The 22,435-nt window shown below is 54.8% G+C and overlaps 7 protein-coding genes across 7 annotated transcripts; 2 read left to right on the forward strand and 5 right to left on the reverse strand.

Moving 5' to 3' along the window:
* Positions 1–57: 57 nt before the first annotated feature.
* On the reverse strand, positions 58–335 carry SPSK_10145 (uncharacterized protein; the record flags this gene model as incomplete). The annotated part of the gene is made up of 2 exons (XM_016736698.1): positions 58–210; positions 273–335. 2 exons carry the CDS (start codon positions 333–335, stop codon positions 58–60), a joined length of 216 nt encoding a protein of 71 aa, XP_016588091.1.
* A 599-nt stretch (positions 336–934) lies between these two features.
* SPSK_08296 (uncharacterized protein) lies at positions 935–5,937 on the forward strand (the record flags this gene model as incomplete). The annotated part of the gene is made up of 2 exons (XM_016734900.1): positions 935–1,028; positions 1,088–5,937. 2 exons carry the CDS (start codon positions 935–937, stop codon positions 5,935–5,937), a joined length of 4,944 nt encoding a protein of 1,647 aa, XP_016588092.1.
* Positions 5,938–6,900: 963 nt separating this feature from the next.
* Positions 6,901–9,789, reverse strand: SPSK_08473 (uncharacterized protein; the record flags this gene model as incomplete). Its single annotated transcript, XM_016735069.1, has 2 exons — positions 6,901–9,201; positions 9,319–9,789. 2 exons carry the CDS (start codon positions 9,787–9,789, stop codon positions 6,901–6,903), a joined length of 2,772 nt encoding a protein of 923 aa, XP_016588093.1.
* A 4,899-nt stretch (positions 9,790–14,688) lies between these two features.
* Positions 14,689–15,787, forward strand: SPSK_09484 (solute carrier family 25 (peroxisomal adenine nucleotide transporter), member 17; the record flags this gene model as incomplete). The annotated part of the gene is made up of 2 exons (XM_016736056.1): positions 14,689–15,574; positions 15,669–15,787. 2 exons carry the CDS (start codon positions 14,689–14,691, stop codon positions 15,785–15,787), a joined length of 1,005 nt encoding a protein of 334 aa, XP_016588094.1.
* A 467-nt stretch (positions 15,788–16,254) lies between these two features.
* On the reverse strand, positions 16,255–19,042 carry SPSK_08503 (amino-acid N-acetyltransferase subunit Mak10; the record flags this gene model as incomplete). Its single annotated transcript, XM_016735098.1, has 7 exons — positions 16,255–17,541; positions 17,602–18,063; positions 18,139–18,372; positions 18,437–18,568; positions 18,630–18,697; positions 18,765–18,905; positions 18,979–19,042. The coding sequence occupies 7 exons, from the start codon at positions 19,040–19,042 to the stop codon at positions 16,255–16,257; spliced, it is 2,388 nt and encodes a 795-aa protein (XP_016588095.1).
* Positions 19,043–20,121: 1,079 nt separating this feature from the next.
* SPSK_10022 (F-type H+-transporting ATPase subunit epsilon) lies at positions 20,122–20,519 on the reverse strand (the record flags this gene model as incomplete). Its single annotated transcript, XM_016736585.1, has 3 exons — positions 20,122–20,196; positions 20,276–20,390; positions 20,488–20,519. The coding sequence occupies 3 exons, from the start codon at positions 20,517–20,519 to the stop codon at positions 20,122–20,124; spliced, it is 222 nt and encodes a 73-aa protein (XP_016588096.1).
* Positions 20,520–21,303: 784 nt separating this feature from the next.
* Positions 21,304–22,421, reverse strand: SPSK_09469 (ubiquinol-cytochrome c reductase core subunit 2; the record flags this gene model as incomplete). The annotated part of the gene is made up of 2 exons (XM_016736041.1): positions 21,304–21,399; positions 21,486–22,421. 2 exons carry the CDS (start codon positions 22,419–22,421, stop codon positions 21,304–21,306), a joined length of 1,032 nt encoding a protein of 343 aa, XP_016588097.1.
* Positions 22,422–22,435: the final 14 nt, after the last annotated feature.

The following is a 22,435-nucleotide window of genomic DNA, read 5'->3' on the forward strand; positions in this document are numbered from 1 at the left end:
TAGCGACCGCAATCTCTCGGCAGCTATTTGGACTTCTTCATCGCAGCCTTGGGACGGTCAGCAACTCTCCAACACGCAGCAAGGCCTAGCGAAGCTAACGCAGCCGGAACTCACCAGGTAGCAGTCCTTCAGCTTCATAAACTCGGCGGCACATTTGTCCTTGTGCACCGCGTTGTAGTCGGCAACAATGCATTTGCCATAGACGGCGGCCTAGTTGGTCAGCTCGGGTGGTCCATCCAACACTCCTCCTAACAAACCACGAGTGTCCATACCTCAGCAGTGCACTGCGATGTGGCGGCCGCGACCCGCTGAATGGGGCGTGTTCGTGGCTGCATGGCTGTCGCGGTCACAAGAGCACTTTTATGCGTTGCTTTGTCGTGTCCTCACACGGCTGGCCAGTGCAGTTTCCGAATCCAGCTTTCGGTTCTTGCCATCTAGGCCAAGAAGCTCTTGCCCTCCACGCGATTCGCGGACCATGCCCAATCCGTCTCTGGTGGCAGGAACCCACTTTTCTACTGGGCAGGCGCCTTCCTACGCGCTAAACCTCAAGACCTCTTAACGCGTTCCCCTGCGGCCCTGTCTTTCCCCTTGACGACACGACAAGCTTTTTTGGGCACGCTGCGCATATCGCAGTCCGTGGCCACTCAAGCTGCAGAGCATACGATTCTTCCCGGGCGTCTGTTCTTTTTGACGTCGTCTTTCTTTCTGTCACACCGGCACTGTCCTACCTAGTGGGCTCTCTACCGTGCCTCCTTGCGTCTGGCGCGACTCTCCAACCTGAGCCGTGGCCGTGCGATTTGCTCGATTTTCTTCTTGTACGACTTTCTTTTGTTGTTTCTTTCTCTTCACTCTTTGTCTCCTTGCCACCCCTCTTGGCCTCCTCTTTGTCTCGCCCAGCCCCCTCTATCATGCCTTCGCCGGTGTGTTCGACCCCATGCCGTCTCACGCTCCGCTATCCTCTCGAGATGGCAGGATCCGGTCATCGTCCATCCGCCAAGGGAGCGAGCTCTTTTACTATACCAACGAGGGTATGAGAACTCGTCCTCCGTACCATCATGCTCTCCGGCCTCGGTCGCTAACCCCACAGACATTGAACTCCTCCACCAAGTCGTCGCGCTGGGCCAGGACATCCTGCCCACGCTGCCGAAGCGCGACAAACTGCCGACGACCGCACTCTTCCGAGCCGCCGATATCGTCTTCCCTCGCCATGGCCTCGACCCGGACGGCGAGGATAAGCTCAGCCGCATCATCTTCCTTGTGGGCGGCATGCGCTCCACCGACAACCTGCTCGACCGCTTTCGAACCGTGCTAGGCCGCATGGGCATCGAGCTGGAGTACGTACCGGAGAGCAGCAGTGTCAATGCCGACGTCGACGGCGACGACGACAGCAACAACAGCATGTATGCTCCAGAGGACGGGGAAAACAACGTTCAGCACGCCCGTCGCCGCCAGTCACACGTGCAAGCTTCGCCACCGTCTCCACACCCGCCATCACCACCTCTTTCAGTTCACTCCCCGACGTGCTCATCCGCTGGCGGCCTGACTTCTCACTCTGGTGTTTTTCCCGTTGCACCACATGTGACCGGCCGGCGACGACGCAATTCTGACAGTGTGGCTGAGTTTGTGGTCGCGGCGGGCGCGAGTCGGTTCAACCGCGGCCACCCTGAACACTACGAGTCACCTATTGACCACCAGTCGCATCGACCCACGGGCCGGCAACAACAACGCCGACAGCATCACAGACGCAGGTCCGACTCGCTTGCACCGCCACTGGTGAACTATAAGGACTACTTTGGCACAGCAGACGAGCCAAGACCAGCTCCACGACTACCTTCGCCGCAGCGACAGCAGCGTCCGCAGACACGGCCGCGACCCCCTCACACATCGCGGCCGATCGACCCATGGTTGTCGCAGGTTCCTCGGTACCCTGCTGCGCCCGAAGAGGTCGACTATACGGAGGAACATGGTAACAATTTCAAGGACAACCTACATGCTAATCCTTCCGAAGGAAACTTTGATTACGATGACGATAATGATGTGCCTAGTATCGACCAATACACGCAATCCTTGGATTTACTTCGTGCGGCAGCGCCACGGAAGGACGAACATGCCCTACAACAACGCAAGCAACACGATACACCTCCCAACGTAATAAGCGGCCACGGCGCTGCCCATCTTTCTCACAACCACAACTACCAATACCACCAACAACTCCCCATCCGCACTCGCCCATTCTCGCAGAACCGCCCCCCCTCTGCGCAACCCGGTGCTAGCCCAACAGGCCCGGGTTTTGTTACGGACGCCCAAATCTCCTCGTTGCAACCGGCTGGTTCCTGGACCGAGCCGCAATCGCCCCGGTCGCGGGTCTCGTCCTTGGCCTCTGACCACGAGGCATTCCATGGCGCCAGCGACACAACCGTGCAAGAAGAACTTGAGGCCGGGCCGCCACCTCGAGTTGACCCCTTCATCATGGCCAAGGTAGCGGACACTTATTTTATGCGGTTTGCTTTCCTTGGCGGTCTTGCGGTTGACGTGTGGCGAACGACATGCGCTGCACACCAGCAACAGGAGCGGTATGCCGCACTCATTGACCGGGAGCTATCCGCATCAGAAGCGCTTCTCGTGTGGAGCAGTGTGGCTGGTACTCACATTGAGGATATGACGGGGAAGTCCAGGCAATTAACCGCCCTGCAACAAGAGATGGCCATCGTCGAGGAACGTCAACCGGACGAAATTGAGCGGCTAGGAGACGTCGACGAAGAAGAAGCCGAAGCGGAGGACGACCAAGACGACGAAGCCGCTGCCCAATACCGAAAAAAGCAAGACGAGCGCGAAAAGCTTATGCGCCGAGCAGCCCGCGTTTTTACCATTACAACCATGTTCAATGCCGTCAGCCACTGGCAGGCTATGGCCAAAGAGGAAGCCGGCCGTACCAAAGTGGCTCGTCGCCACCTCTTACGCCGCAAAGTCTTTGGTGCCTGGCGCGAGCAGACGGCTACTGATAACGTCAAAGCCGACTGCTTCGCGCTCAGCTGGGCCGTTCGGCGCTGGTCGTCCGCGATGCAACGAGGGCCCCAAGAGAATGGGAAATTGGCCATCCAATTCCACCACCGCGACTTGGCGACCGTCACGTTCTGGACCTGGCTTAGAGCACACCAGGAGCGGATCGCCGAGGCATGGGCCGTCGATCGTCTCAAGAAGAAGGCCGTCGAGAGCTGGTGCCAGCGGACCATTGCATTGGCGCACTTCGAGGACAAGGCCGCTCGAAACGTACAGCAGTTTCGTCTACGCGTAGCGACCGCCACATGGGCCGAGCAAGCTCAGAGCCAGGCACTGACGTTCCTCAGTATTGAAGAGCAAGAGAATGAGACCTACATGCTGGCAGCACTACAAGACTGGTCCAAAGAAGCGTTTTGCCAGGAAAAACTGCGCGCTATGCACGCTGCCAATGAAACCCGCACCAAGTCGGCCGTGTTAGAGGTCTGGCGCGAGAGCGCCGCCGAGGCCAAGCATCGCGCAACCCAACTGGACCTCGACATCGCCGAAGAGTATGTCGCCCACTGGCACCGCGAAACCCGCCTTGCGCTTTTCCGCGCCGACTATGAGTATGACCTCAAGATGGATGCCGTGCAGAGCTGGGTACTGGCCGAGAAGCTTGCGTTCCTTATCCGGTACCGCGACGAGCAGCTTCTCTGGAAGACATGTGTCGCACTCAAAGACAATTTTGGTATTGGTAGCCAAGGTCGGCAAAGAGAACAACAGCGCGAAGACGACCTGGCTCAGGTTGCGGATAGACTAGACAAGACCAGCGTCTTTGCCGGATTGGTCTCTGCTTTCCACCAGCAGGGCGAGAGGCGCGGCGCCTGGAAGGAGATTTCAAAGTACCTGGACCACGAAGCTGTGGCAAACAAAACCCTGGGTTTGTGGACAGCAGCGACAGCCGAACACGACGGCATGAATGAAATAGCCCGTCGTGGAGCATTTTACGTCGGCACCGCGAACGCCTTAAGTGGCTGGTCTACCTACGCTAAGAACATTCGAAAGGAGCGCCTGCGCTCCACGTACTACACCTTTCGGAGAGAGGTGAAGCGCAAGACGGCGTCCGACTGTATCGCCGTGTGGCGCGATGCTACTCTCCACCAAGGTACCGAGACGAGTGGCAACGGCGCATACGCAATGGCAGATCAGCTCCGCTACGAATACGAGGCCTACACTGTCTTTACAACGCTCAACCACTGGATCCTTGCGACCAACGACTGCATTTTCCAGCATACCGTGGCTGCTGAAGCAGACACCGAGGTGTATCTCAGCCTCTGGCGACTGCAGCTAGCCGACTGCGAAGAACTCGGCGCAGCGGCTGCTGAGCACGATACAGTTACAAAACTGGCCGGGCGCTGGGACGACTGGGAGCTGCAGGCTGTACAGGCCCGGGGCCGGGAACACACGGCGGCGGCACTTCTTGAGAAAAATGAGCGTCGGCTCGGAAGACGCGTGCTGGCAGTCTGGCAACAAGAGCTGGTAGACCGGCTCTACGTCGGGTCGGCTGAGCCAGAGGACGACCTACGGTTGAGTTACACGGCATCCGCGGCGTCCCGTTGGCAAGGTGAGAAGGACCACGGTGCTGGCCCAAGCTCCAGTTTTTGGCGACTGGGTGCATCGTTCTCGTCGCCTCTGGTTGGCCGCTCGGACGCACCTCGGCCAACTCCGTCGCGGGCGCCTGGGTCTGACGACCGCAACGATCGCCCACCTCGGGTTGCCCTAGTCGGCGCACGGCCAGCCAGTCTCCTTCTTCACCCGATTACAGAAACCCCCGTCACAACAACAGCGCAGCGGCCGTTCTATTCTGGTGGTGTTCTCGGCGCTGTCGGCGGCAGCCATAGTGTTCCTGCGCCCGGCATCGTGGCGGCCGAGTCGGTGACGACAACAGATGTGATTCAACAGCCACCAACTGCAGGCACCAAGCCACTACGACGACTACACCGATCAACAACCGCGGTTTCGTATCGGCACCAAGAGCAGGCGCAACCAACGCCGACCGCCTTACCCTCGTCTTCGTCGCCAGAGACTGCTGTTTCCCGGGTTCGCGCGTCGCCTTACAACCACCGTCTTCTGCAACGCCGGTTACTGTCGGCCGCTCGCTTGGCCGATTCGGTCCAGCTAGGGCCTATGTCTGAGTTTGACGAAGTGGAGGCTGGAGCGGAAGACGCTGAAACTGATCCACTCCCTTTGCGGGACTATGCTGATGCCGACGTGTCTTCCGAGGGCGATGACGACCTCGGTCTGGGTCCTGACAGCCCCCATGGCCTGCCAGATCGCCGTAACCTCCAACTACTGTCTCCCACTGCCGCCCACGCTGCACACACGCCTACGAAGCACCTGTTTCGCCCAGGTAGCAGTGAGCTAACAGCGATTGCGGCACCATCGTCCCTGGGGACCCCACAAAGCCGGCCAGCGCCTCCGCCAATCCAGCCACACAGTGACCTTCGGTCGTCCGTTGCCGCCACCACCGGCGGTGGAATACGCCACAGTATCAGCAGCCTTCCCGCGCCGGCCGATCCAAGACTGCCGAGCTTCCGCCCGGGCCACTCGTTGCTTCAAAAGAGTGCCGTCGTCGGCGCAGCGGCCGCCTCTGGCGCGGAGTTCCCTCCGAAGTCCTCCTCGTTCGACCCCGTCACAACGACACCAATGGGCCCTCTGCCGTCGCCCTTTGAACGCCGCTTGCGTGCGGCGTACGGCGACCGATCCGGCGACGGGCTCCTGAACGTGGTCAATGTCGATGCCCTCAAAGACAGTCCCGTCCCACTGGTCCCCCTTGATCTCACACCGCGGCAGCTACCTCTGCGAACGTCACTTGCGGCATCGACAGCACCCGCGACAGGACGTAGAGGAGCAAGGGTGACGTTTGTAGATGTCGACCGCAAGCAAATGAAGGAGTAGGTGAGGGGTGACGTGCCGTTCCCTTTTCGAAAGTATATAGGAGCAAAAGGGAAGCGGGAAAACGCGTTGGATATGTTGTTCTTGTTCTTTTATGTTTGGCGGCTTGCTTTTTTTGTTATTTGGTCTTTCAGTTGCGTGGCGTTCACACCTGGCCGGCGTTCTTTTGACTTGTATTATCTTTTTGGGAGGCATGTGTCCGACTGGCTTGTGGAACACTTGTGCATTTTGATATACAAGGTCATGGCACAACAGCACCGTTCGTTAATCCGAAATCGAGAGCCGGTGTCATAACTTTGCAAACTCGGCGTTGTAGGAGCGTTGTCCATTATTTATATACCATTTTATTTCTCTTTTTTCATTAAAAAAGGGCTTTCGCTTTTGGGATAATCTTCTGCTTATGTATTGACGTACGGCCCTGTATCGCAAACTGAGGCTGCAACAAGCCGGAGAGCGAGGCTACTTAGTATGTCGCAAACCGTTACAGACTTCACATTTGCGGATTAGTACCAGGGGTCGATCGGAACAACGCTATCGTGTTCTAAAGCGGTCGTGTTTGAAACCAGCTGGTTTTGGTGTTTTTTGGTGTCATTTTCCTGCTGATGTTCGACTGACGAAGTGTATAAAAACTCTCTAGTCAAATCAATCGCAGAGCTAGAAAAAGGACTAAATCAAATCGGTTAACGACATAACGAATCATGAATAAAACCCCTGGTATGGGACCTGAATAGCTCGAAAAGCATGAATGTGATTGGCAACCCAATGCTCCAAAATGGTGCATTCGTTCAATTTTGAAAAACCTATACAACTCCGTGACGCAGACGCAGTCGCAAGTCCCAGTATATCCGTACAAAGAAAAAGCAACATTGCTCAAACCAAACGTAAAACAAATGGCCTCCCTTTAGCTAAAACGACACAAAAAGATTAAAAAATGGATAAATCAAAATCAGTCTCTGGCATGAATCATTAGATATCTCCAATATCGTCGTAATCGTAGGCCCCCTGAAGACCCTGCAGTACAGCGCACCGTGTCCGGTCCAACTGCCGGTCCCGCTTGTACAAGAGGTGCAGTAGGTTACGGTACTTCTTCTCCCAAAGAGCGGCGAGGGCCAGGATCTCGTCTTGGGTATTTGTGTTCGTTGGACTGGCTGTAGCGGGCAACGAGTCGCCGGCAGATCCCAGAGCACCGCCCGCCGTGGGCGGATGCGCGGTCATGGGCATGCCATAGCCGATGCCGCTGGCCATAACGTCCGCTGTACGACAGTAGCTTTGGATGTCAGGGTTGACAGCTGGGACAGTTCCTGTCACCATATCCTCGTAGCGGCCGGCGTCGTCGAGGTTGTTGCTCTGTGTGGGGAAGTGCATCCGGCCGCCCTCCAAGCTCGTTGGGTGTGAACCATCGAACCCAGTGCTTCGTGTCGGAGGATACGGCTGCTGAGGACGCTCCTCGGCCTCGGTCTTGAGGCCAACCGCTCGAGCTACGGACGCCTTGACATCTGCCGTCATCTTCTTCCAACGAGCGTGCTCTACCGCTTCCGTAATGTTGAACTGGCCGCACACGTCGCCGAAGCGCAGCTCCCAGGCGAAGTCGTATTTTGTGTACTCGGTCGTCTGCTCGAGACGCTTGATACGAGCGCCTGTGTTTGCCATGAGAAGTCTGCTGCCGGCAAGAGCAGCCAGGTTGATTAAAAACGCCTCCTTGCATGCGGCGCCCTTGGTCAGGCCTTCAATGATGCTGTCCACGAGGGCACCAGCTTCCTCGACGCTGCATGGCTGGATCCGCTGGTCGTTCTCATCGTACCACGCCGCCGCAAAGACCTCGGTCATAAAGTACGCCTCGATCTCGTCAATGTTTGTGCGGTCGGTGGCTTCCCCAGTGCCAAAGTGTACGCTGTACATAGGCGGTGTTTTTGATGTCATCTGCGGCAACTGGCGGTCTTCTTTGTGCTTGTGCGCCCGGCTGTTTGTTGCGATCTCAGGTGTGACGGACGACGCCCCCGTTGTTGCGGAGCCGACATTGGTAGCTGCCACCGGCGGGTGAGTGGCACCTAAACTCGGTGTCTCGCTGTGATGAGCAGTCGCATCTGGCGCAAAATTCATATTGAGCGGTAGGTCTAGCGTGCCTGTACCGTAGCTTGTCAGAGACAGTGGCTTTTCGGAGAGGGCACTCGTACTTGGTGCAGAGAATGGGGAATGCATACCAAAGCTAGAAATGGGGTCGGACACATGCTGTGACGACGGAGACGTCACACGTATGTCGGTTCCTTGTTTCGAAGGAACCTGGAAAGGCAAGTGATTTGGATAGTTGCTACGCGATGGCGCTGTAGTAGAAGACGAGCTCATGCTGTCGGACAATGTGAGCAGAGGAATCGATGAGGACAGTGATGACGTCGTGGGGACATTCATGTTGGTCAGTTGCATCGTCGGAAGCGGAGCAGCTGTTGTGGGTTCCATATGTGAGGCATACGATGACGTTGCTGTAGGAAACGCTGCAGCGGTACGGTCGAGGTTGACCACAGATGTCTGGTGGAAAACCGGTTCTTGGGCGTTCGAGTTGTGATGGTGTCCGTTGCGGTTGATTGGGGGCCGTCCACGCGTCTTTCCGGAGCCGCCTGCACCACTACTCCGCCAAGCAGAAGACACGACTTTAGCACCGTACCGGCGGCCTGGGCGGCGCGATGACTGCCCAGCGGAAGAACCCGCGGCGGCAGGCTTTGGCTCGTCAGCCCAATAATTTGTTCTGGAGGATGGCATGATGCCCGATTGTGGGTATTCGGAGAGCGATGTGCCCATACCATCGAGGCTCGCTGACCAACCTGCGACCGGGGTGGGTGCCTGAACGTAATTCGGGCCGAACCCACTCATTTCTGGTGGTGATACATGCTGCGGACCCGTCTCCTGTGCATGTGAGAGGGGGACCCCGAAGTCATATCTGCTGTCCGGTTGAGTGGACCACCGGCTTGCCAACGAAGTTCCGGAGCCTGGAGCAGAAAGGTCGTCGACGTAGTCGTCCAGTCGCGGTCGATGTGATGATGAGTGGTTGGACAGAGTATCCTGGTCGGAGTCGTCGTCTGGTCGGCGGCGGCCACGGCGCGGTTTGATTTCCGGAATCAAGGCCCGAAGGGCCATGTCGTCTTTTGCTGCAACACCATCGCGAAGGTGTTCACTAACAGAGTACGGGCTTGTGGGGATGTCGGTCCAGTAGGGATGCGGCCGGTCCATGAGATAGTCGAAGAAAGCATTTGCGTGCATCGAGTGCATCCAGCGCTGAACGTTGCATGTGAGCCAAACTGTCGTAGGCCAGGACGAGCAGCCACAACAAACCATAAAAAACAGGGCGAGGGAGAGCACAGGCTACGGCTTATGCATTTTGCTGCAACATACCTTGAGGCGGACAGCATACTGCTGGATCTTCTGGGAGCTCTGTCCCTTGTCTTGGTCGGGGGGGTCGACGCCCAATTTCAGGGCCAACTCAGCCCAGGTCTTGATCTCTCGTTCTTCCAACTGGCAGATCAGCTGGTAGAGCGTGAAGATACTAAAGTTCTTTCCATCGCTCCGGGGCGGTGTGCGGAAGGCCTCGCGTAGAGCAGTCGTGTCTGTTGCCGGCGACACGGCCGGGTTGCAGGCAAGGATAAACGACACGTAGGCATCCTCTATTGTAGTTGCTGTGACGGTGCGGTCTGGCAGGATGGCGGGACGGACGTTCCCCTGCTGCTGCTGCTGCTGCTGCTGACCAGGGACGACGCCGAGACTGTTTGCTGATAACGGAGGCTGCCCTCCAGCACTCCTTATTGACGAAGCACGAGACATTGATGTCGACTGGGACGCGAAGAAGCCACTGGCTTGGCTTTGCATGGCGAGGGCTTGCTCATATGGGAGGGAGGCAGCCAAGGCTAGGTTGTGGAACCGAATGACAATAAAGATAGTGGTAATAGTAGTAGCAGTAGCAATATCAGTGAACAAACACTGGGCAGTGGGCACATGCCCTTGCTGCGTAGATAGAAGAACCAAAATAAGAAATAAAGAGGAAAAAAGAAATAGAGCAAGGAGTGGAACTGAAGACTAAAGATGAAAGTTGAGGGTAATTGGGATAAAGGGGAAACAAGGCCGCATGCCGTCAAGGTAAAGTAGAAAAATAAGGAAAAAAGAAAAGAGGATCCGAAGACGCCAGACAAGCTGGGACGATGAAAATAATATAATAGGATTCTCAATAGGATTCCTTTTCAGTCCACAAGAGGCAACGCCAAGCAGAGAAATAGACGATAGTAATAGGGAGGTCGCCAAGATCCTCGAGAGGCGACGGTCCGGTGGCCAGCATGTCGCAGACGAGAGCCGGCTCGCAACGGCAGAGAAGAAAAGACCTTGGCAACGAACATGGACAAATGTATTTTCAGACTATGTCATCGCCTGGAACGCGGCAAGCCATGCTGTAGCGGCGCCGGGTTGTGCTTCGTAGGTAGGAAAAGTCCCAAGACGCGCGGTCCTCGTCCCTGCGAGATGTGTCGGTCCGTGATACTTGTGGCGACGCCGGGTGGCGGATCCAGACGTTGCGTGGAACAAAGGCCAGTGGGGTGCAAAGCGACGGTGTCTCGGAACCGTCAGGTCGGAGGCTCGATGTGGCCCTATTGGAGATCCGACAACGTGGGAAGACGTTTTGGCGTCCGGGCGGAGTCGGTGGCAATCACAACAATGGGCCCGCCTTGTCTGTTGGTTCCTCTAAATGGGCAAGTGCCTTCTTTGCTTGGTTGGCAGTTGCCTGGGGAAAAAATATTTTCTACATAGGTCGTAGGCTCCTGCCTCCATTGTACAAGAAAAGGACCGCGAGGGAAGGCGCAGCCTTGACACTGATCCTGACGCGAGCCGTGCATGGCGGACATCGAAGAAATACGTAAAACAAGACGTTCGTTTGTATTTTTTGTACTTGTTTGTTTACTCTGGATTTGCTCTTGTCTTCGGATCAGCTGTACGATTTCAATTTGTGTCGTCACCTTCCTCGAAGACTCCGGGGAAGCTTTTGCTCATCGCCTTAGGTTCTCTGAAGCAAGATCGTTCCTTCTGTTTTCGTTTTTGTAGTAGTCTGTCGCAATTAGCAACTACATAAACGCCCTCAAACGTCCTATGAGGTCTGTAGTTACGCGCCTACCTCTTTTTGTCTAGGCAAAAGCGCCCAACTCGTAGATCATTGCAACGCCAATCGACTTTTGTTTAGAACAGTTTTTTTTGTCATAAGGGTCCTCTCCGCTCACTTACACACGATGTCTCCTCTCACCCTCCTCGATCCATGTATCACGCAGATCCAAAAATAGTACCTCTTGTTTATGAGGATCAACCACTGAATGTAAAGGTTACCGTCGATATGCAGCTGTCGTACAATAGAAAGTACGGTGAAGTTTTACTAAAGTGGCTTCGAAATGGGACCATAACCTTGGCAAACGCTTATTCTCGGATAGGCCGAGACAGAAACACACAATACTACACCACAGTCGATTCCTTTGGTATTTTCTAGATACAAAAGTCTCAAGGTATGCAGAGAAGCGAGGAACAAAAGATACTGCACATCCAGCTACAAACACAACGCCACGCATGTCTATGGGAGAATCATTCAACGAGTCGCTGCGGAGGAAATTGTCCGATAGCCTAGAAGTCTGGGGACTAACGTCGACTGACTATTCGTAGTGCCATCGCAGTTCGAGCCGCTCTAGTGGCAAAGGAACAGCAATATCATGAACATGCTTTGTCGTTCAGCGCTGAAAGTTCACCGCGGTCTATCAAGTATCTGACCTTTCGGAGGCAGCCCCTAGTTGAGTGCTCGTTGCGTCGTGGTGGATACGTCTTGGGAAAGGACATATGGCCTGACAGCAAAGTTCGAGACCGCGTCGCGCTCTGTCTGCACTCACTCTAGCTCCTATGCGCCCGTCTTCTTTCGCATCTTTCGCTCCATTACACGGCTTGCACAATCCACCTCCATCGAGGAAGAGGGCAGCCAGGGAGGGCTGAATGGTGTGCGTGAAGGTGGACCCATGACGTTCCATCCACAACACAAAAAGGTAAAATGTTTCTACCGGTCAAGTATGCTCCCCCTGGACAAAAAAAAGCGCACTCACAAGGCTATTTAGTGGAGTTCCCTACACTGTTAAGAGTGTTACAGTGAGGATTCCTTGCTCTGTTAAAGTGCTAAAACGGTTTGTGAGTGCGCTTTATTTTGTCATGCTGGAGGTATGGTCAACAGCTCCAGGGGGCAATTAGGAAAGAAAACTCCGGTGGGGTATTTTCAAGTCCCCTTTCGTTACAATTGGTCGAATAAAAACAAAGAACGACATCTGCATATTCGCCCCAGACCTGGCCTCCGTCATGCTATGGGAGCTTTCCAGGGACACTGGTAGGTCACTCTAAACAGGACGGAAGGGAGCATCAGCGGCAAAGATACGTCGTTACAAGACGAACAAAAGTAGGGGTTCTTTTCGTGCCCCGCTACTGGAGAATAGTGTTAGGCAGCACCCCGTGCACCGATCCCAGGGAGAATGGCGGAACGGCGTTTGTTCCAAAATGCGTGGACAAGTTCAGATACTGTTCCGGAAGACCTTGCAACGGCCCACAGTCAATTCTTACTCAATGACGTTCTCACCAATTCGCCAAGTGAAGAGAACAGACGCCTCTCATGAAAACGACGGCGCGCAAATATCCCGAAATGGAAGGGCAAAGGGAAAAAGCATCAATTCACTGTTGCCCCCAACGTTAAGGTCTTTCACCGGTCTTTTTTTTTCTAGTCGGACGCTTGTCATATTTAGATCGGAGCAAACTTTCCGGTTGGCGACGGACGAGTATGTCTAGAACACAAAGAAAATCTGTCCAAAAACACGAATAGCACCACAATGACTACATTCGCATAGACAACCACGTCTAGAAAATATGTTTTCGGTACCTTGACGGTTTTGGTTCTGATGCGTAGTACTTTTGTTTTGTGGGGGGGATTGCGTGTAAATCATGTAGATAACCTGGCAAGTTTTTCGATTGCAAAAAGCATAAGTCAAAAACTTAAAAACTTTTTTTTAAAAAAAAAACCACAAAATTAAATCAAAACGTAGCTAGATGTTCGTAGATTATGTCGCCCGTTGCATTGGCGATTGTCTTACATGCGGCTCTGTATAACTTACTTTATTTTCTTTTCTTTTCGTTTATTTGTCTTTAGATCATGAATAAATGAAACAATATTGAGGTCAAGTAAATTAGACGAAAGTAAATATACCGTCAATAAAAAGGTCTTCTAGATCTCGGCCCAGCTTTTTAAGGATGTAGTTAGGCAGGGTACGGAGAGCACACAAGGCTTAGATTGTCAAAGTAAGTAGAAAAAGTCAGATCGCCATTTTCTTTTCATGATATCCCAGTTTTAGCCTCTTCATCGAGACCTCGCATCAAAACGAGACGACTGTTCTGGCCAAAATCTTGCTGAAAATGAACCCAATATCAGGCCATTGCCACGTGGGTGATGCGCGACTCCCCACAATTCGGAACATTTCTACGACTGTGGCGTCTTATCCTGGATGTTTGTGTGACGGCGTCGACAAAGGGGTGGGAAATCAGAGGTGCTTTTGGTAACAAAACTTTTGGCAGTATTTCCAGGGCGTGCCTTTGTGCCTGTTGTCCATTGCGGGCGGTTCCAAGTCGAGTGTGGTATATGCAATATAGCCATTCGGATTTAAGCATAGCCTACGTATCCGAGCATTCTTGCTTGGCATTGCGACAACCTGATCTCATCAGCCTCTTACGTCCCATGTTCTCGAGGCAATCTCTGCCTTTCTAGGTCGAAAAACATCACTCAAAAAACAAGGTTGGTCAGTGCATTGTATGACATTTGGGATTTACGTATTCTCATCGTCGCATTCCTGGGGCCCGATTTCGCCCGCAAGATGTTTGCCGAAGTGACCAGACAATAACCCTCGAGTGACCGTTGAGTTGCAGTGGCATCTTGATCATGCGCCGACATTGGGGTAGTTGTTTTCTTTCTTGTATTTTGCTCCAAAGTATCGTCACAAGCCAGCGATGCAATTTCCGTTCTTAGTCATGCAGATGCCAAAGACTATGCACCATCCCACATTTTATGGTTGATCGTTCCTTCAGAATTTGCACGTGAAATTTCCACCCTGAGCAGATAGAGGGCAGCTGGGAGCGGAAGCCGACGCTCGGGAAAGTACGCACGGTATTTGCAACCGACCGCCAAATGCACTTGCCGCATGGGTCGCCCAGCCCCAAAAAAAGTGGTTCAGTGGCTCGCCCCTAGTCATTGCCCCAACCTGCACTGGAGAACCCCAATCTCCTCCACGGGAAGGCACAGTCCATGGGCCTGTAGAAGGCCCGGGGTTGCAGCATTTGGTACAACTTACCTCGGCATTGGAGGGGTTGTCAGGAACGAACCTCGTCATTGTTCGCGCCTTCCCGCATCGCATGCATACCCCAAAAGGGAGCATCTACCTCGATTGGTGTTCCCCTGCATGAAAAGTTCTTATTTCTTAATTTGGTGCTATTACTAGACATTCAAGAAACAAAGGGAGGCGTCTAGAAAGGAACGAAAACAGCTTGTGCTACTTCCTCCGTATAAAACAAAAAAAGGGAGAATCGAGCCGGTCGCGTTTTTCGCCTCTCGATCCAGCCTACCAACGCGCTCTCTCCGCATCGCAGCACCAAAGTCATCGCCACAATATCACCACATTGTCACCGCCACAGAATCATCCTCCCCCTTGCTCTCTATTCGTCGCCATGGCTCCCGCTGCTTCCAAGCCCGTGGCTGAGACCACCGCAACCTCGTCTTCGGCTGTCGCCGCTACCGTTCCGGCCAACGACAATGTCGCCCACGCCATCGCTGGTGCTGGAGGTGGCATCCTGGCCACTGTCCTGACCTACCCGCTCATCACCCTCTCGACGCGTGCGCAGGTCGAGTCGCGCCGCGCCGACTCGTCGTTCCTCAAGGCTGTTGAGGGCATCGTGGCCCGCGAGGGCGTCGCCGGCCTGTACGCCGGCCTCGACTCGGCCGTCTTCGGCATCGGCATCACCAACTTTGTCTACTACTACTGGTACGAGTGGACCCGCGCCGTGTTTGAGCGCCGCGCGGCCGGTGTTGCTGGCCGTGTTGCGGGCCAGCTGACCACGCTCGAGTCCATGCTGGCCGGCGCCCTGGCCGGCTCCGCGACCGTCATCCTGACCAACCCCATCTGGGTGGTCAACACGCGCATGACGACGCGCCAGCGGGCTGTGGAGGCGGACGTGGAGGCCGGAAGCGCGTCCAAGCAGGCAAAGGCCGCGAAGAAGCCGTCCACGATCGGCACCCTGCTTGCGCTGCTTCGCGAAGAGGGCCCCCGCGCCCTGTTTGCCGGCGTCGTGCCCGCGCTGGTGCTTGTCATCAACCCCATCCTGCAGTACACGCTGTTTGAGCAGCTCAAGAACGCTGTCCAGAAGCGGCGGCCGGTGACGCCCGGCGTTGCCTTTGTGCTGGGCGCCCTGGGCAAGCTCTTTGCGACGAGCATCACCTACCCCTACATCACCGTCAAGAGCCGCATGCACGTTGCCAAGGAGCGCCAGGAGGGCGGTGTGACGGCGTCGCTGCGTCGTGTCATTAAGGAGGAGGGCTACGCCGGTCTCTACAAGGGTATGTTTTGCTCGCCATGCATTGTCGTTTCCGTCGCTTTTCGTTTGAAACTATGTTTCTGTGTGTCTCGCATCCACTTACTAACATGCAACAGGCATTGGCCCCAAGATCACGCAGAGCGTGCTGACCGCCGCGTTCCTCTTCGCCCTCAAGGACGTCCTCTACAACCAGACCGTGCTGCTGCGGTCGAAGACCAAGGCGATCCGGGCTTAAACACACCATCCGGCAACCCATTGATAGCCTCACTCGAGAAGCTATCGTGTCAACATCCACTTTGTTATATATACCATGGCGTTCGTCTGTTTTGCTCCTTACTTTACACGCCAACCTCCGGCAGTTCCCACCCAGAGGCTGCTGGAACATCTCCTAGTCTGGCATGCGCGTCTTGCCCTGCACGCACTATTTTCTATGTTTCCTTTCTGTCTCTGTGCATGATCTAGATTGTTCTATGAAGTACTCTTGAGTACCGGTGTCAAATACCAACCAAAACGACTGTAAATATAAAAATGCAAATAAATCACAGAGAGGAGGCTTGTGTATACGATACTTTATAACCATTTCTACTATGTCATGCGACGTGACGCAATCACTGCTCTAATTCTAGTTTTGAAAATCCATGTCACCTCCAGCCACCGAACTGATGCGACTATCGCACAACAACGCGCAACACCGAGCCGTCATCACGACGACGTGGCTGATGCCACCTTTGGGACGATCCACCACTCATGGTAGCACTTGTCAGGTTTCGGGACCTGCGCCGTGAGCTTCAGCGCCGCCGCTCCTACGTCGCTTTCTAATCCGTTGCCCACGCTACGGGCATCCATTTCGACCCGAACCACCTCCCGCTTAAGAGACGCAACCGCGAGGCCCGCAAATATCGCCGATTTGTGCATGCCCTTGGTGCCTGACAGCCACCGTTCGTGGTGATGGGCCGAAAAGGCTTCTGCCTCGGTGAAGCGCGTCAGCGCCTCGCAGCCCTTCTTGGCGCCGCCAAGTGCTTTCTCGGCATAGTCCAGAATGGCCTTGATAGTCGAGGTGCTTTGCTGCGCTTCCTTCTGAAACGTCTCAAAGGACGGCAGCGCAGGTAGACCAATGGCCGCAAAGGGCCGCATACGAAGCTCGTACCGCAACTCGTCCGTGCTGTAAGGCCGCACAGGCGTCTTGAGAAGCCCCGTGCGGTGCAGCGCGGCGTATAGACAGGACAGTGCATCGGCCAGCTCCCACGTCACGGACGCATCGAGCATCATCGTCCGCAAAAATGTCAGCGATTTCGTCATCACGGCCTCCTGATCGCCCGGTAACGCCCGGCCGCCACCCCGCTGCCGCATCTCTCCATGGCTGCGCAGCGTGAAGGCTCGGATGCGCTCACAGTGCATCACTCGCCTCTTGGCGAGGTAGCTGAGGTACCAGTACATGCCGGCTAGCTCGTCTGCTTGGTAGATTTCCAGCTCAAAGCCGAGCTGGACGACCCACTCCATCAGCCGGATCTTGTAGAGGAAGGCCCACGAAGAAAGCGGCAGCGGTTTGTCGCCGGGCCCGGTACCGGCCAGGAGACTATTCTCCGGGATCTCGTTTAGGGTTGACTCCACGAGGTTGTCAATCTCTTCCGCGTCCATCTGCACGCGCTCCCACTCGTGGAGAATGTGGCACATCATACGCCGCGCACGACTTCGATTCTGGCAGAGTGTGCGAAAGATTTCCAGGTACGCGGGGAACGACCGTATCCGGAACTCTTCCATATGTTTGGCAAGAGCAAAGCGCGGGTCCCTGGCCACCTCGATCTCGTCATTGATCGGGTCAAGAAGAATGTTGGCTGGAAGCACCACGATCGACAGGTCGTCGTCCATAATCTGTCGTATGCTATGCTCGCCAAGCATGATGTTTTCAGCAAAGATGAAACTTTGCATTAGCACCCGTATGTACGCGAGCGGCTGTGGCTTCTTGGCTTGGAACGTAAGGACAAAATTCTGGGATACCAGTTAACCTTCTACTACACGTTCTTGGCATCATGGAAGACAACATCATACCAGTAAACTTTGGGGATCTTCGTACGCGAGGATGCCCATCGCCTCAGCACCGTCCGTGGAGAACCGAGACCATTGCTCAACAGCGTCTTCAAAACTGGGCTGCACAATTGGCCGTGGAGGCATAGTGCTGGCCAAAAGGCCTTGCATCTTCGTGTTGAATGCCGCAGGCACTGCAATCCCTAGATCGTGGGACTCTTTAATGTTCTTGACTGCGTCCGTCATTTGCGTCCACGGTACTTTCAAGGCATCGGGGCGTATCCGCAGTTCGGCCAGCTCAATGGCCGTGAGAAACGTCTCGCGGAAGTCAAGCCGTGCCTCCAGGGCCAGAGACACGGTGTCCGCCCAAGCGTCCCCGACTTCGACAATTGCCGTGCGCGCTTCCTGGAGCACCTGGCGGATTTCGTCGCGGCCCACGTCTTCGAGCAGAGACAAGTGATACGTGTTTGTCGCAATGTCCTCTTCCTGTTCAAAGTTAAAAAACCCCTCTTTTTCTCGCAAAATACGCCATCTAGACAATAGTGCTGAAACATGACTAACCTCGTAGTACACTTCACTTTTGAAGCTGGTAATAATATCTCCCACCGTCTTTATCACGGCGATGCAGTATGCTCGAAGGACGGCATGAGCTGGAGACCGTGTGGTCCCTTCAGCGCTCTGCCGCCGCATATAGTCCGCTTCGTTCAAGGTTCGTGGCGGGGGGTTAAGAATACCAGTCATGTAGATGCTTGTCAGGAGCGTTTGTGACAGCGGGTATCCAAGGTGCCATGCCATCTAGATATATGCTTTGTCAGGCAACTACGAGTCAAACGGCGCACACGTAGGAATAGAAACGCACCTCCAAACATAAAAGCTGATCGATAATGCCAACCACTTCGGCCGGAAGCAGCGAGCGCATAAGTTGCTGGTGATCATTGTCCACCAACTCTTCCGCTGAGACGCAGCCGCTGTCCATTTTCGGGTCCATTATCTAGAAAAAACAGTTGTAAGAAAGGACAACGAGATGTAGCCGGGCTAGAAGCAATGCTCACCTCCAAGGCACCAACGGACTCGAAGAGCGTAAAGTAGCCATCCTTGACAATGTCTCCCGGTTCAAGAGCTGCATGGTACGTCAATATACAAGATCCAAGAGATTGTGTGCGGTTGCGAGGGGACATGAGACATACTCGAAGCTGCAGCCGTAAATCTAGACGTTATATCTATGGATACAACACCGTTGCTGGTAATCCTTGTCGACGAAGACGCCGGCGGAGGCGGCGATCTTGGTGGTGACCCAGAGTTTGGGGTCAGCGAGAGCCCCTCGAGGCCTACGACGCATATTAGATACGAAAGGTTTTATGGATGAGAGCACGTCAAGGCCGACGGCATGCGCTCACTCACCCTGGTTGACAACAGCCTCTTCGCGGGGTAGCCGTAAGGCGTCCCGGGCCGCGTCGCTGGCCATCTTTACCGATCTAAAGGACCGGAGGCCGCAGTTATGCGAAGGCGGAGGTTTGGGCGTCGTTTATATCATGCGGTTGGACGTATGGTGGGGGTTCTCGTGGGTCCGTGGATGAGTGGGCGCAAGTCTCAACGAGGCAGCGGCGGGGAAATGGCCGTACGCGACGCAGAGTACACAACAAGAAGCAACCGGTCCGAGATGCGCCGTTCGCTTTGCGCCAGGGGTATCAGTTATGTCAAAGGTTCAAAAGTTGCGCTGTAGTGCGTGACTCGTGAGGAAGCTAGATTGGTGCAGACGCACTTAAAACTTCTGGGGAAGGAGCCTGCCAACAAGCTCCGTCACTCTTTCGTTATACCCGCGACAGGTTCCCAAATAAGAAACAACCAGGAACGGCGAGACAGATAAGATTTTGGCAAGAGCAGACGAACATATATTTAAAACACAACACTTAAGAGTAAAAGCTTCTCATGCAAAATCCGATCACGAAATTTGTTGTATCAAACTCCAGGGCCGTTGGAGGGGTCTTGGGAAGACAAGCATCTGGGCCTGGGTAGACCTGCTGGAGCTTCAACCAGAACGCCAACTAACCGCTAAAAATTCTTAGGAACCTGCCTGTTGGTCGGCGTTAGCAGCCTTCACTGTGGCGGACCAACGCGGAAGGCTCGACTGTGCGCTTCACACAGCAAATGTTATTGGCATCCAACAAGAAGGTGCGTCCAACAACCTACGGCTTCAAGAGCTCCATCCACCTAATTGGCGAATTCAAGATTGAATTTCAAAATTTGGTTCTCTTTATTTATGGCTCTAAAGACGTACAAGGGCCTTTAAATTTTCGCCTTGTCGCTATGTCCCCGACAAAATAAGTACATACAGTTGGCTTGGGGGCGTTTGCGTCGAAGCATCCACAAGACTGCAATTGTCACACGAGACCATTCTTTTTTCTAATCCTCACGTCCTCGAGCACGGAACGGATGGCAGAGTCGGGGTTATCATTTAGATTTCTCCTCGGCATCCACACTTCCGGCTCGTCCAGGATCCTGTCGGGTCTCTTTCATCCGTCGTCCGGTCATGGGTGTCGTCGTTTATGCGGACGCGGCCTCGGTAGCGGCAGCGGCCTGGGCGTCGGCCACGTTCTTAGGCTCGCCCTGCTTTCCACCCTGTGTTCGACAATGGGTCAGTTGTCCGTCTTCCTGTCGTTCCTGTGTTTCAATTCGGACGGATGGGGCCGTTCCTTACCTGCCACTTCGAGAAGCGGAGGTCGAGCTGGCCGCGGCGCTCAGCAACGAGTCTCTTGTCCTCCTTCAGGCTGCGGCGCACGGCGCGACCGGCAATTGCCAGGTAGCGGTTGTACCTGCGAAAAGAATTGGTCAGCTCTACATTCGCGTCCGTCGCCTCGGCTTTGTTGTCGGGTTTCGTCCGCAGTCTTGCGCTCGCGTTGGGTGACTCACGAGAGGCCAGCGGCTTTCCACGCAAAGGTCATTTTGAAAAGGATGGGTGTTGTTCGGAGGGCAAATCGGATTGTGGTGGGTGGTGGTGATCGTGGGATGTAGCGCACAGGTGCGGACAGGTGCGGTCGGCAATAAAACCGTTTTCGAACTTCAAGGGGAAAATCTCAAGAGACCAGCAAAATAGCTCGGCTGCGCGACATATTCCGGCCGCCTTCAGCCGGGACATCACGTGATTCTCCACCACACCCCAAACAAACAGTGGACAACCCGTCGCTGTCTACAACGAACATATTCTGTACGGCGAAAAATCCCCAACTTCAGTTGTAAAATGGGCCAACTCATCGACAATAAGGGGTGGCATTTTCCCACCTCTTTTGCGTGAATTTATCTTCAACATGCTCAAAACCTTTCAGATTCGCTAGTCACCAATTTCGCTCCTTAAAAACTTAAATAGAGGCTTCTTTCTTTCTTTATATGCACAATATCCGACAAAGAAGGCGGACTGACCACGCCGAACGACAACTCACGTCTTTTTGTTGTCCAGTTGCGCAGTTGTTGGTTTTGGACGAATGTTGATACAAGAAGGGGGTTTTCTTCTCTCGTTTTTTGTCTCTGTTTCTTTCCGTATTTCTGGGCCCATCCCTATCTTTCTCACTTCTTGCGCTCTTCTCTTTTCCGGCCATCGCTTCCCGTCTGATGAATCGACAACCTGAACCTAAAACCAAAATTAAGAAGGAAAAGAAAAGGATCCAACCGACCTACGCAGCAGAAACGGTAAAAGCAAAACACGCGCATAGACACAACAAGTCACCCTTCTTACACTGTCAGGCCGACATCCTCCGCGAAGGGGAGGACATGCAGGTCACCGACAGCGGCAAAGGACGCCTTGCCGTTAACAAGCTTCTTAGCCAGCTAGGGAGAGAGAAAGAAGTCAGTACGGTAAATGGCTTTTATGTGGGGGATCAAAAATAAAGAAATGGGCGAGGTAGAGAACGTACTGTCGTCAGCTTCTCAGCCGTGACGCCGGCGTAGGCCTTGCTGGCATCGGCTGGCTGGAAGGTCTTCAGGCCGTGAAGGACGGCCGTACCGGCGGCCGTGATGGCAGCGCTGGCGGGCTCCTGGGCGGTCAGGGCATCGAAACGAGCCTTGGCAATAGCCTTGGCAACATCTTCTTTGGAGACCGAGCCAGAAGCGACGCTCTTGAGGGTCTTGACGGCCGCATCGGCGGCCGCCCGCACAGCACCGGCAGACTGGCCAGTGACCTGGATGGTCAGCAAGCCAGCATCCGAGTACGAAAGGTTACGGGCCACAGCGTTGGCGCCGTGGGCGCCGGCAGAGGCCTTGGACAACAGGGTGAAGCCGGGGGACCATTTGACGCTGGACTCGCCGCCGAGCAGGGACGTCAGGACCTCGACGGTGGCGTCGGGGGCGTTCAGGCCATTGGTCGGGAAGGCAATAACGATAGCGTTGCCTGAGGCAGACTCGATGCGCTGCTGGCCGCCGTAGTACTTCGAAGGGGCGCTGGTGAGTGCGCTACCGGAGCCGGTGGACTTCTTGAAGAACTGATCAACCCACTTGCTCAGGGCAACCTGGGTGGCGCCGTCGGCGACCAGGGCGAAGTTGGAGCGGGAGTAGGCGGAGCTGGCGAACTGGGAAACACCGGTGTGGCTGAGGTAGCTGCTGAGCGGCGTAGTCGTCGAAGGGCTCAGGGCCTCACCCAGGCCGGTGTGGAAGGCAACGGCATGGGCGGCGTCCAGGGCGGCGGCTAGGCTGTCGGCCGAGTACTTGGCCTGCTTCAGGTGCAGGACGGGCTCAATCTCCTCCGCCAGTTCGTGCTCTATTAATTTTGCGAGACAGGTTAGTCTGGTGCGCGTGACGATACACGTTTGAATATATATGCAGTCGCGCCACACGGGGACGAGAAACCGTCCCATCTACCATTCTCTTT

This window comes from Sporothrix schenckii (assembly GCF_000961545.1).
Source record: "Sporothrix schenckii 1099-18 chromosome Unknown Cont44, whole genome shotgun sequence".
Classification (NCBI taxonomy): Eukaryota; Fungi; Ascomycota; class Sordariomycetes; order Ophiostomatales; family Ophiostomataceae; genus Sporothrix; species Sporothrix schenckii.